The sequence below is a fragment of the Cherax quadricarinatus genome, chromosome 34 (genome assembly GCF_038502225.1).
Source record: "Cherax quadricarinatus isolate ZL_2023a chromosome 34, ASM3850222v1, whole genome shotgun sequence".
NCBI classification, from domain to species: Eukaryota; Metazoa; Arthropoda; class Malacostraca; order Decapoda; family Parastacidae; genus Cherax; species Cherax quadricarinatus.
Window position 1 is genome coordinate 28,357,325 of NC_091325.1, and position 12,544 is coordinate 28,369,868.

Below are 12,544 nucleotides of genomic sequence, written 5' to 3' on the forward strand. Positions count from 1 at the left end.
ATTAACAGAAATGGGTGGTGCCCCAGGACCTGGAGCAGGTGATGAAGCATCACCAGCAGAAGGTGCAGGAGTATGTAGAGATTCTAGAGAACGGTCCAATAACGAAGCCAGGCCAGAACAGGATGTGGGAACAGAAAGGGGCCTGGGAGGAGGAGGATTATCAGAGAATGAAGACTCCATGATAGTGGTGCTTCTTTGTTATTTTAATGAAAAAGAATGGAAAAAAAAAACAAGGAGGGATAGAGGAGGGACAGTCACTAGAAGGCATGGGAGGGCCGTAAATTCAACCTCTCATCTGAGAGGGCCTCAAGCCCACTAGCAGTGTAGATGCAGCATGGAACCAGTGCCATACCCTACCCTTCATGCCAGTAAACAAGCACTCTGGGATAGCAACCTCACATCTACCAAGCAACGTCGGCAAACAAAAGATAGGGCGGTTGGAAACCCGCCACAAAGCATACCCCCTTCGGCTGTCACCTTCCAGAATTAACAGGCAGCCTCTGGAGATACACCCACCATCTGCAGAACATCCTGCCCACTTCTTGGAAATCCGGGAAGGGAGCATGGCATCTCCAGACAATTCAGATTCTATGGCAAACTTCACCACACCCGGGGAACCTCATGGAGTGGGATGAACTCCGGCACACTTCCCCCTACCTAAAAACTGTAATGCAAGAGGGACCCCAGAGACTACAAATGGGATGGGGAAAAGAGGGTTAGGAGGGGGATAGGAAGAGGGGAAAAAGGGGAGATGGGGAGGATGGGATAAGGAAAGGAGAACTGGGGGGTAATTAGGTTTGGTCAGAGGAAGAGGACCAAAAAGTCCAATTCCTCAGACCAACAGCCTCTTTACCGCAACAAGGAGGCTCCCTCACAGCCGCCCTCATTACAAATTTCTCAAAAGGGTCAAATCAGCATCATATTTTATTGCACAATTATATTATTTAAATTTACCCATGCTGAATACATGAAAATTCAAAATTTTCCACTCTCCTTGTCTACCTGCCTCTTCCTCCTTCACCTTCTGCCTGCTTTTCCTTCCCTGTCTGCCTCTCTCTCTCTCTGGACAGCAGAACTCAGTCCTGTATGACTAATGGGTTTAGTTTTTTTTTTTTTTCATTATAATAATCTTTGTCTTTCTTTCTCTCCCACCTTCTCTCCCTCCATTCATCCCCTCCCAGTATATCTGCTTCCCTGCCTCCCTGACCCCCAACTACCAACAATCCTTCCACCGTAATTCTATGAACTTATCATCATTTCTCTCTGGATATTAACCATGGCACAATATGGAATACTAATAATGCTTGAGGTTCTAAGAAGAGAAATAAGCATGAAAATCCTCTGTATGCTTAAAGAAAAATACTGAAATTATAATAGCCCTGACATTGTATTATCTATGCCCATTTTCTCTGGAAGGAACACTTTTATCCATTTTCTATGGAGACAGTGAACAATAAATGAATCAAACATGCTTCCTTGAGACCTTTTATAAGTGTTAATAAAGTCATTTCTCTTAATATTGCCCAGATTAAAAGATGAGCCGAACTGTGTTTTTCGGGAAAATCAGAGTAGTCCCTGCAAAAAAAAAAAAAAAAAAAAAAAATTCTATCGTATCGTTAGAAAACTAAAATAAAATTGAAGGTGCAAAGAAAATATATTATGACAAGGCAATGAAAAATTTTATTCAATTAAAAATAAATTTTTTAATCATCAATGGTTGTGATGTAATTGTTAGTTTTGCAGTTGATGGTATGACATTATGTGATTCAGATGCTATCTTCCAAGTCTGCCTGCAACTATCACACTAACTTAGGCAGCCTCATCATTCTCAAAGATCTTCATCACTGACTCCAATAAAAAATAACTTCTTTCTTACATGAATCATCCTAAAATAACATAACTTTAAGAGGAAATATGGCAAGAAGAAAATAAAATGGGACATTATTAGCATGCCATGCATATTTGGTAAACAAAATAAAAACATACAACTTTTTCCTCCACATAAAAATAAGAAAAGATGGTTACATGAATCATTCCCCCAAAAATAGCACATAACGAAAAAGTAAATTTGGCAACACGACAATAAAATGTGACATTATTAGCATGCCATGCACATATGGTAAACAAAATAATAACATATGTAACCTGTTCCTCCACAAAACCAGACCGAAGCAGAAACTCCTCTACTCTAAATCTCCTCTTATACGTCGAACCAACTTTATATCACGAGGAAAGATTGTCACTCTTCTGGCATGGATGGAGCACAAGTTAGCCAGTTCCAAAACAGTTGTAACATAACATTCAGCTGCTTCTTGAAGGGCCATTAATGCTAATCCTTGAATTCTGCAATGAAAATAGAATTTGATCAAAATGCTGCCTTAAACAATGTAATTTCTTAATAAAAAAACATGAATTCAAAACTAAGCGCTAAATCCACAAGGGTCATTCAGCACTGAGGAGCATGAAGTGCTAAAGATGCAATATGCTAGATCAGACACCAGCGAGGCTTAACCCTTTCATTGTCGAGACCCCTGCTCATAAACTTGCTCTCAGTGTAGAAAAATATATCAAAAACAATTATTTCTAACCAAAATCTAAAGAAAAATTTTCTGAGTGTTATTAAAGAAAAAAAAATTGCCATCAGTAGTTATCGAGATATAAAGGCATGAAGTTGACAGAAATTGAACCACTGACAGCAACATCGGCGACTGCTGCTCACTCAGTAATTTTTTTCAAATTCAAATTTATTTATTACTTTGCAAGTAGTACATTGAGATTATGTATTTACAATAATGGGTTGCAGTGCAAAGAGAGCCACTTTCATGCCTAGGCATTATGGGCTGACTTAATTTAATGGCTTACTGACTATTTAACACTAAAGAAATTTATCATAGTTGTACAATAGTTCTATTAATTATAAATGAATCTAATTTATATAAATGTATTTCAAAAGCATCTTCAAAAATGCTTTTAATGAAACATGATTCAATTATATTCCTGTCGACAATGGACAATAGGTTCAGAAGTAAATATTGAAATTATATTATGGGAATATTTATTTTTTTTATTTTATTAACACATCAGCCAATTCCCACCATGGCAGGGTGGCCCAAAAAAGAAAAACTTTCATCATCATTCACCCCATCACTGTCTTGCCAGAAGGGTGCTTTACACTACAGTTTAAAAAAACTGCAACATTAACACCCCTTCTTCAGAGTACAGACACTATACTTCCCATCTCCAGGACTCAAGTCTGGCCTGCCGGTTTCCCTGAATCCCTTAATAAATGTTACTTTGCTCACACTCCAACAGCACATCAAGTATTAAAAGCCATTTGTCTCCATTCACTCCTATCAAACACGCTCACGCATGCTTGCTGGAAGTCCAAACCTCTCACACACAAAACCTTCTTTACCCCTCCTTCAACCTTTCCTAGGCCGACCCCTACTCCGCCTTCCCTCCAATACAGATTTATACACTCTCGAAGTCATTCTGTTTCGTTCCATTCTCTCGTTATGTTTTTGTCCCTTATATTTTGATAGTATGGTTCTCACTACATGTTCTGGTGTGGGGTAGCTTTTACATAAAGGCCTTAACAGTCTAGGGTAATACTTACATTCATGATTAATCATCCTCAGTGCCTCTGAAATCCTTTCACCAGCCCTCTTCACAGGTTATTTAAATTACTATTACAAAAAATAGAATTGTATTCTAGATAGATATGGACAGAATATACAATTACAGCACTCACATATTCAAAACATTAGCCTGCACACCCCTTAGCTGCTCTTCTAGGGCACCCCACATGGTGCATCTGAACAATTTGCCCTTCTTTCTTCTTGACTAATCTCTGGACTAACCAGAGTTATGACAGACCAAGTCACCCTGGGTATGATGGCTACAACTTAAGGTATAAAACTCACCCCTGGGGCACATCCATTGTGGAAACTTATTCGGTCCTAAAGTTCCACAAGGCAAATACAGTGGACCCTCGAATTTAGTAGTGCCTTTTCTGTATGCAAAACTATTTTTATTATCTATAAAATGTATGTTTTGTTAATATTTCCCATAGGAAATAATGTAAATCCAATTAAACCATTCCAGACACCCAAAAATATTAACAAACAATACATTTTATAGATAATAAAAATAGTTTTGCATACAGAAAAGGCACTACTAATATTTCCCAGACAGACCGTCTGAGTTTTGTGGACCCTCACATCTACCCAAACACATACATACACCCTGGTTGGCAAAGGTGGTTGGAAGGTACATTTTAATTGATAAATTTACCCTTCAAGGAAGGGGTAGGTAGTTTATACTGTTATAAAACTAATATTAGGATTACTGAGGCAACTGTAGATAATAATAATGTAGACCTAACACCTTAACATAGATAGGAATAGGCTGTTAATATAGACAAACACTAGGTTATATTAGCTAGGGAGAACTGGCAGCCCAAGCTTGAATGACGAGGCGCGGGTTTCAAAGAGGCCAGAGCTTCCTTCTAAGATCAGACACTGTCGGAATAACAAGTGCCGTGAACAGCAGGGCGGCGCCCCCACGTATCTACTCATACTAGACCTGGGGAAATCTGGTGGAGGCACCTCGAAGTACCGTAGATGCCCTCCTCAGTCAGGCCCATACAGTAAGATAAGATCTCCCTTTCTTTCTCAGTATTCTGGCCAGTTTCTGGGGGAAATTGCGAGTGAGTTGAACTATGGGTCTTTGTGCAGTCAGGCGCCCGAAGACCAGTATGTATTGGCTTCCCCTCTTTGTTAAGCTTAGAAGCTAGTGTCACTTCCTGCATAGTTATACTAGGGGATACTCACCCCCTTGGAATCAGGAATTTCTGAGATGCAGGCAGGCCACTAATACCAACTGAATATTGCAGGAATTAAGTTCCCAGCTGCACGTGGTCTTGAAAGGGAAGTCCAGAGGGGCTAAAGCTTAGAGAGGTTGAAGACCGGGATATATTCTCCAACACCAAGTAAGTTAGTCCTTTATTCGTGCATGCAGGCGAGATTTCTTGCAACATCAATTTATAGAAATGTGTCATATAAGCCACATGTGAGGCTGAGGTACCAGCCTCAGAGCTCGGTGTCAACAGAGCTTGCTAGGGTAGACAATTCACATGAAGGCAGTCCAGACAAATTTCCACACCCATGCTTCACACTCATATAAGAGCGTTGGCAAAACTATACTCTCATACATTCCCCTCTTTGCTTCCAAGGACAAAGTTCTTTGTATCCCACAGACTCTTAAGTGCACTGTTCACCCTTTCACCCCCATCCATTCTATGATTCACCTCATCTTCCATAGACCCATCTGCTGAAATGTCCACTCCCAAATATCTGAACGCATTCACCTCCTCCATACTCTCTCCCTCCAAACTGATATCCAATCTTTTGTCACCTCATCTTTTTATCCTCATAGCCTTACTCTTTCCTATATTCACTTTTAATTTTCTTCTTTTACATACCCTACCAAATTCATCCACCAACCCCTGCAATTTCTCTTCGGAATCTCCCAAGAGCACAGTGTCATCAGCAAAAAGCAAATGTGACAACTCCCAATTTGTGTTAGATTCTTTATCTTTTAACTCCACACCTCTTGCCAAGACCCTTGCATTCACTTCTCTTACAATTCCATCTAAAAATATATTGAACAACCTTGGTGACATCACACTTTTACTGGGAAATAATCTCCCTCTTTCCTACGTACTCTAACCTGAGTCTCATTATCCTCGTAAAAACTCTTCACTGCTTCCAGTAACCTACCTCCTATACCATACACCTGCAACATCTGCCACATTATCCCCTATCCACCCTGTCATATGCCTTTTCCAAATCCATAAATGCCACAAAAACCTCTTTAGCCTTATCTAAATACTGTTCACCTGTATGTTTCACTTTAAACACTTGGTCTACACACCCCCGTACCTTTCCTAAAGTCTCCTTGTTCATCTGTTATCCTATCTTACTCTTAATTCTTTCAATAATAACTCCACCACATACTTTATAAGGTATACTCAACAGACTTTTCTCCCTATAATTTTTGCACTCTCTTTTGTCCCCTTTGCCTTTATACAAAGGAACTATGCATGCTCTCTGCCAATACCTAAGTATCTTACCTTCTTCCATACATTTATTAAATAATAGCACCAACCACTCCAAAACTATATCTCCCTCCTGCTTTTAACATTTCTATCTTTATCCCATCAATCCCAGTTGCCTTACCCCCTTTCATTCTACCCACTGCCTCATGAACTTCCCCCACACTCACAACTGGCTCTCCCTCACTCCTACAATATGTTATTCCTCCTTGCCCTATACACGAAATCACAGCTTCCCTATCTTCAACATTTAACAATTCCTCAAAATATTCCCTCCATCTTCCCGATACCTCTAACTCTCCATTTAATAACTCTCCTCTCCTATTTTTAACAGACAAATCCATTTGTTCCCAAGGCTTCCTCAACTTGTTAAACTCACTCCAAAACTTTTTCTTATTTTCAACAAAATTGGATGATAACATCTCACCCACTCTCATTTGCTCTCGTTTTATATTGCTTCACCACTCTCCTAAACTCTCTGTTTTTCTCCATATACTCTTCCCTCCTTGCATCATTTCTACTTTGTAAAAACCTCTCATATGCTAACTTTTTCTCTCTCACTACTCTCTTTACATCATCATTCCCCATATAGCTCTTCTTCCCTCCAACACCCACTTTAATGTAACCAGAAACTTCTGCTAAACTCTCTAACACTACATTTTTAAACCTACCCAATACATCTTCGACCCCATTGCCTATACTCTCACTAGCCCATCTATCCTCCAACAGTGGTTTATATCTTACCCTAACTGCATCCTCTTTTAGTTTATAAACCTTCACCTCTCTCTTACTTGATGCTTCTATTTTCCTTGTATCCCATCTATCTTTTACTCTCACTGTAGCTACAACTAAAAAGTGATCTGATACATCTGCGGCCCCTCTATAAACATGTACATCCTGAAGTCTACTCAACAGTCTTTTATCTACCAACACATAGTTCAATAAACTACTGTCATTACACCCTACATCATATTTTGCATACTTATTTATCCTCTTTTTCTTAAAATATGTATTACCTATAACTAAACCCCTTTCTATACAAAGTTCAATCAAAGGGCTCCCATTATCATTTATACCTGGCACACCCAAATTTACCTACCACACCCTCTCTAAATGTTTCTCGTACTTTAGCCTTAAGGTCCCTTACCACAATTTCTCTTTCACTTGGTTCAAAGGTTCCTATACATTTACCTAACATCTCCCAAAATCTCTCTCCTCTCTTCTCCAGGTGCATACACACTTATCATGTCTCATTTTTTGCATCAAACTCTTATTTTAATCCACATAATCCTTGAATTTACACATATATATTTCCTCTTCTCCTTCCATAACTGATCCTTTAACATTATTGCCACCCCTTCCTTAGCTCTAAGTCTCTCAGATACTCCTGACTTAATCCCATTTATTTCTCCCCACCGAAACTCTGGTACCCCCTTCAGCTTTGTTTCGCTTAGGGCCAGGACATCCAACTTCTTTTCATTTATAACATCAGCAATCATCTCTTTCTTGTCATCCGCACTACATCCATGCACATTCAAGCGTCCCAGTTTTATAAAGTTTTTCTTCTTCTCTTTTTTAGTAAATATTTACAGAAGAAGGGGTTACTAGCTCACCGTTCCCGGCATTTTAGTCGCCTCATACAACATGCATGGCTTACGGAGGAAAGATTCTTTTCTACCTCCCCATAGACAATAGAGGAAATAACGAAGAATAAGAGCTATTTAGAAAAAAGAAGAAAGCCCTAGATGTGTGTATGTATATACGTACAGTGGAACCTCTACTTGCGAGTTTAATCCATTCCATGACCTTGCTCGCAACTGGATTTGCTCGTTTGCAGAGTCAATTTTCCTCATTTAAATTAATTGAAATGCAATTAATCTGTTCCAGTGGAATTCTGTACTTCCATAATTTTGCTAATATCAACTCTACGGCTTATTTTATCTATCACAGTTCATCTAATGTGACATAACAAACAATATGATTAACATAGATACATGATATATACTCTAGAATGAATAAAATATGTCATTCATGTAGTGGTATGAGCGGTGTCGGCGGTGGACGAGAGTTTGTCTGGAGACCGGGCAAAATACTTCATGAATAATATTGCTAATATCATCTATATGGCTTATTTATCTATCACAGTTCATCTAATATGACATAACAAACAATATAAATAAAATAGAAACATGATATATACTCTAAAATGAATAAAATATGTCATTATGTAACAGGTGGAGGCGGCCACAACCGCTCCCTCTTTGTTGTGGTAAACACTGCCATCTAGTGATGGCCTTTTGAAGCTGTCTATTATTATATGTAGTACATTATTATTATATATGTATTATTATTATACATATTATTATTATTATTACTTTTTATTGTATCATATTATACAATTATTATACGTATTATTATTATTATTAAATAAACAATTTGTAACTTTTATTCACACAAAAAATATAACATTTACGGTTATTCCTTATTGCAATAATTGTATAAATAATGTCAACCCATTCATGACTGCATATTGGAATGGACAGTGACATCATTTGTTTACTCTGAAACAGCCAAGCAATGGACCATTCTCCTAGGTTGAGCTCTATTTCAAGGTATTTTTCATCGTGAAAGCAATCAAAAATCATATCTACTTCTGTAATATATCTTCCATTCTATCAAATGAGACCAAAAAAACGAGAATACAGTGGAACCTCAGCTAACGATGGCATCAACTTACGTTAAATCCACCATACGATACATTTTAACGCAAAAATTTTGCCTCACCTTACGCTAAAGAACTCAGCTTACGCAATTCGTTCAAGACACGTCCATGTGGCCTGAGAGCGCCTCAGCTGTCCCGTGGGTGCCAATGTTTACAAGCCAGCCAGTGTGGTGCGGTCGCATCCATGCATACAATCGGAACATTTCATATTATCAGAGCAAAAAGGCAATCAAGGAAGCTGTTCTTGCAAAAGGTGCAAGTTTGTTTTCGAAATAGAGATCGCAAGTATTTGAAGATGTCAAGAGACTGTTACTGGTTTGGATAAACAAAAAACAGATAGCAGGAGATACCATCTCTCAAGCGATCATATGTAAAAAGGGTGGGAAATATGAACTATCGTACCACGGTCAGCTGTTGCTGCACCACCGTCAGCTGTTGCTGCACCACAGTCAGCTGCTGCTGCACCACAGTCAGCTGTTGCTGAACCACAGTCAGCTGTTGCTGCACCACCATCAGCTGTTGCTGCACCACAGTCAGCTGCTGCTGCACCAGTCAGTTGTTGCTGAACCACGGTCAGCTGTTGCTGCACCAGTCAGCTGTTGCTGAACAACGGTCAGCTGCTGTTACACCATGGTTGTCTGCTGCTGCACCACCATCAGCTGTTGCTGCACCATGGTCAGCTGTTGCTGCGCCATGGTCAGCTGTTGCTGCACCAGTCAGCTGTTGCTGAACCACGGTGAGCTGCTGCTGCACCACAGTCAGCTGCTGCTGCACCGTGGTCAGCTGCTGCTGCACCACAGTCAGCTGCTGCTGCACCACCATCAGCTGTTTCTGACCAACATGACTCGTCCCGAACCTGTCCATCCAGCCCTGCCGTCAATGTTTACAAGCCAGGGTGGCTGGTTGCATGCATACATTCGATACATTTTGTATTATTCCATTGTTTATACTGCTTGTAACTGCTAAATAAGCCACCATAGGCCCAAAGAAGGCTTGAGGTCTGCTCGCTTGTGGAAATTTTGCTCGTGTACGGAAGCAAAAAATTGACCCATCGACTGCTCGTATTTGGAAAGACTCACACATGGACACGCTTGCAAGTAGAAGTTCCACTGTATATGCATGTGTGTGTCTGTGTAGTGTGACCTAAGTGTAAGTAAAAGTAGCAAGATATACCTGTTATCCAGCTTGTTTATGAGACAGAAAAAGACACCTGCAATCCTACCATCATCGAGATTACCAGGAGAAAGTTCCAGGGGCCAATGCCCCCGAGGCCCGGTCTGTGACCAGGCCTCCTGATGGATCAGAGCCTGATCAACCAGGCTGTTACTGCTGGCTGCACGCAATCCAACAAACAAGCCACAGCCCGGCTGGTCAGGTACCAACTTTAGGTGCTTGTCCAGTGCCAGCTTGAAGACTGCCAGGGGTCTATTGGTAATCCCCCTTATGTATGCTGGGAGGCAGTTGAACAGACGTGGGCCCTTGACACTTACTGTATTGTCTCTTAACGTGCTAGTGACACCCCTGCTTTTCAATGGGGGGATGTTGCATCGTCTGCCAAGTCTTTTGCTTTCGTTGTGAGTGATTTTCGTGTGCAAGTTCGGAACTACTCCCTCTAGGATTTTCCAGGTGTATATAATCATGTATCTCTCCCGCCTGTGTTCCAGGGAATACAGGCTCAGGAACTTTAAGCGCTCCCAGTAATTGAGGTGTTTTATCTCCGTTATGCGTGCTGTGAAGGTTCTCTGTACATTTTCTAGGTCAGCAATTTCACCTGCCTTGAAAGGTGCTGTTAGTGTGCAGCAATATTCCAGCCTAGATAGAACAAGCAACCTAAAGAGTGTCATCATGGGCTTGGCATCCCTAGTTTTGAAGGTTCTCATTATCCATCCTGTCATTTTTCTAGCAGCTGCAATTGATATAATGTTATGGTCCTTGAAGGTGAGATCCTCTGACATGATCACTCCCAGGTCTTTGATGTTTGTTTTTCGCTCTATTTTGTGGGCGGAATTTGTTTTGTACTCTGAAGAAGTTTTGATTTCCTCATGTCTACCGTATCCGAGTAATTGAAATTTCTTATCGTTGAACTTCATATTGTTTTCTGCAGCCCATTGAAAGATTTGGTTGATGTCTGCCTGGAGCCTTGCAGTGTCTGCAATGGAAGACACTGTCATGCAGATTCAGGTGTCATCTGCAAAGGAAGACACAGTGCTGTGGCTTACATCCTTGTCTATGTCAGATATGAGGATGAGAAACACGATGGGAGCAAGTTTACCTGGAGTTTACCTGGAGAGAGTTCCGGGGGTCAACGCCCCCGCGGCCCGGTCTGTGACCAGGCCTCCTGGTGGATCAGAGCCTGATCAACCAGGCTGTTGCTGCTGGCTGCAGGCAAACCAACGTACGAGCCACAGCCCGGTGGAATGCTTTCTTTTCTTTCTGTAGGAGCTGATGAATGTGCGAGGGGATGATGGAACTGATGGGACAGTGTTGGCATTAATGCTTGGAGATTGAACTTCATCAGGATTGAACTCAGGTAATGCCCCAAACTTTTTTTCAAAGTTTACTTCTAAAACCTGTGCCTTGTGGAATAGAGCTCTTCACCATAGCTGCCTCGGACTTTACTCTGTTGATTACTATTCTTTGTGTTCTGTTTGTGAGGAAATTATAGATACATCTACCAACTTTTCCTGTTATTCCTTTAGCACGCATTTTGTGCACTATTATGCCATGGTCACACTTGTTGAAGGCTTTTGCAAAGTCTGTATATATTACATCTGCATTCTTTTTGTCTTCTAGTGCATCTAGGACCTTGTTGTAGTGATCCAATAGTTGAGACAGACAGGAGCGACCTGCTCTAAACCCATGTTGCCCTGGGTTGTGTAATTGATGGGTTTCTAGATGGGTGGCGATCTTGCTTCTTAGGACCCTTTCAAAGATTTTTATGATATGGGATGTTAGCGCTATCAGTCTGTAGTTCTTTGTTATTGCTTTACTGGCCCCTTTGTGGAGTGGGGCTATGTCTGTTGTTTTTAGTAGCTGTGGGACGACCCCCATGTCCATGCTCCCTCTCCATAGGATAGTAAAAGCTCGTGATAGAGGCTTCTTGCAGTTCTTGATGAACACGGAGTTCCACGAGTCTGGCCCTGGGGCAGAGTGCATGGGCATGTCATGTATCTCCTGTTCGAAGTCATTTGGCGTCAGGATAACATCAGATAGGCTTGCGTTAACCAAATTCTGTGGCTCTCTCATAAAAAATTCATTTTGATCTTCGACTCTCAGTCTGGTTAGCGGCTTGCTAAAAACTGAGTCATATTGGGACTTGAGTAGCTCACTCATTTCCTTGCTGTCATCTGTGTGGGACCCATCTTGCTTAAGTAGGGGCCCAATATTGGACATTGTTCTTGACTTTGATTTGGCATAGGAAAAGAAATACTTTAGGTTTCTTTCGATTTCATTTACGGCTTTTAGTTCTTCCCGCGATTCCTGACTCCTATAAGATTCCTTTAGCTTAAGTTCGATGTTTGCTATTTCTCTGACCAGTGACTCCCTACACATTTCAGATATATTAACCTCTTTTAGCCGCTGTTATTCTTTTTCGCCGCTTGTAAAGGGAGCGCCTGTCTCTTTCTATTTTACATCTATTCCTCCTTTTTCTTAAAGGAATAAGCCTTGAGCATACATCGAGTACCACCAAGTTAATCTGTTCTAGG

The 12,544-nt window shown here is 40.8% G+C and overlaps 1 protein-coding gene across 2 annotated transcripts in view; it reads right to left on the reverse strand.

Moving 5' to 3' along the window:
- Positions 1–1,668: 1,668 nt before the first annotated feature.
- Positions 1,669–12,544, reverse strand: part of LOC128693659 (uncharacterized) — a 191,092-nt gene continuing 180,216 nt past the window's right edge. For both annotated transcript variants that reach the window (XM_070091243.1, XM_070091244.1), the window contains exon 4: positions 1,669–2,343. In XM_070091243.1, the coding sequence (XP_069947344.1) occupies positions 2,184–2,343 (160 nt within the window). In that variant the 3' untranslated portion in view covers positions 1,669–2,183. The remainder of the gene's footprint in view (positions 2,344–12,544) is intronic.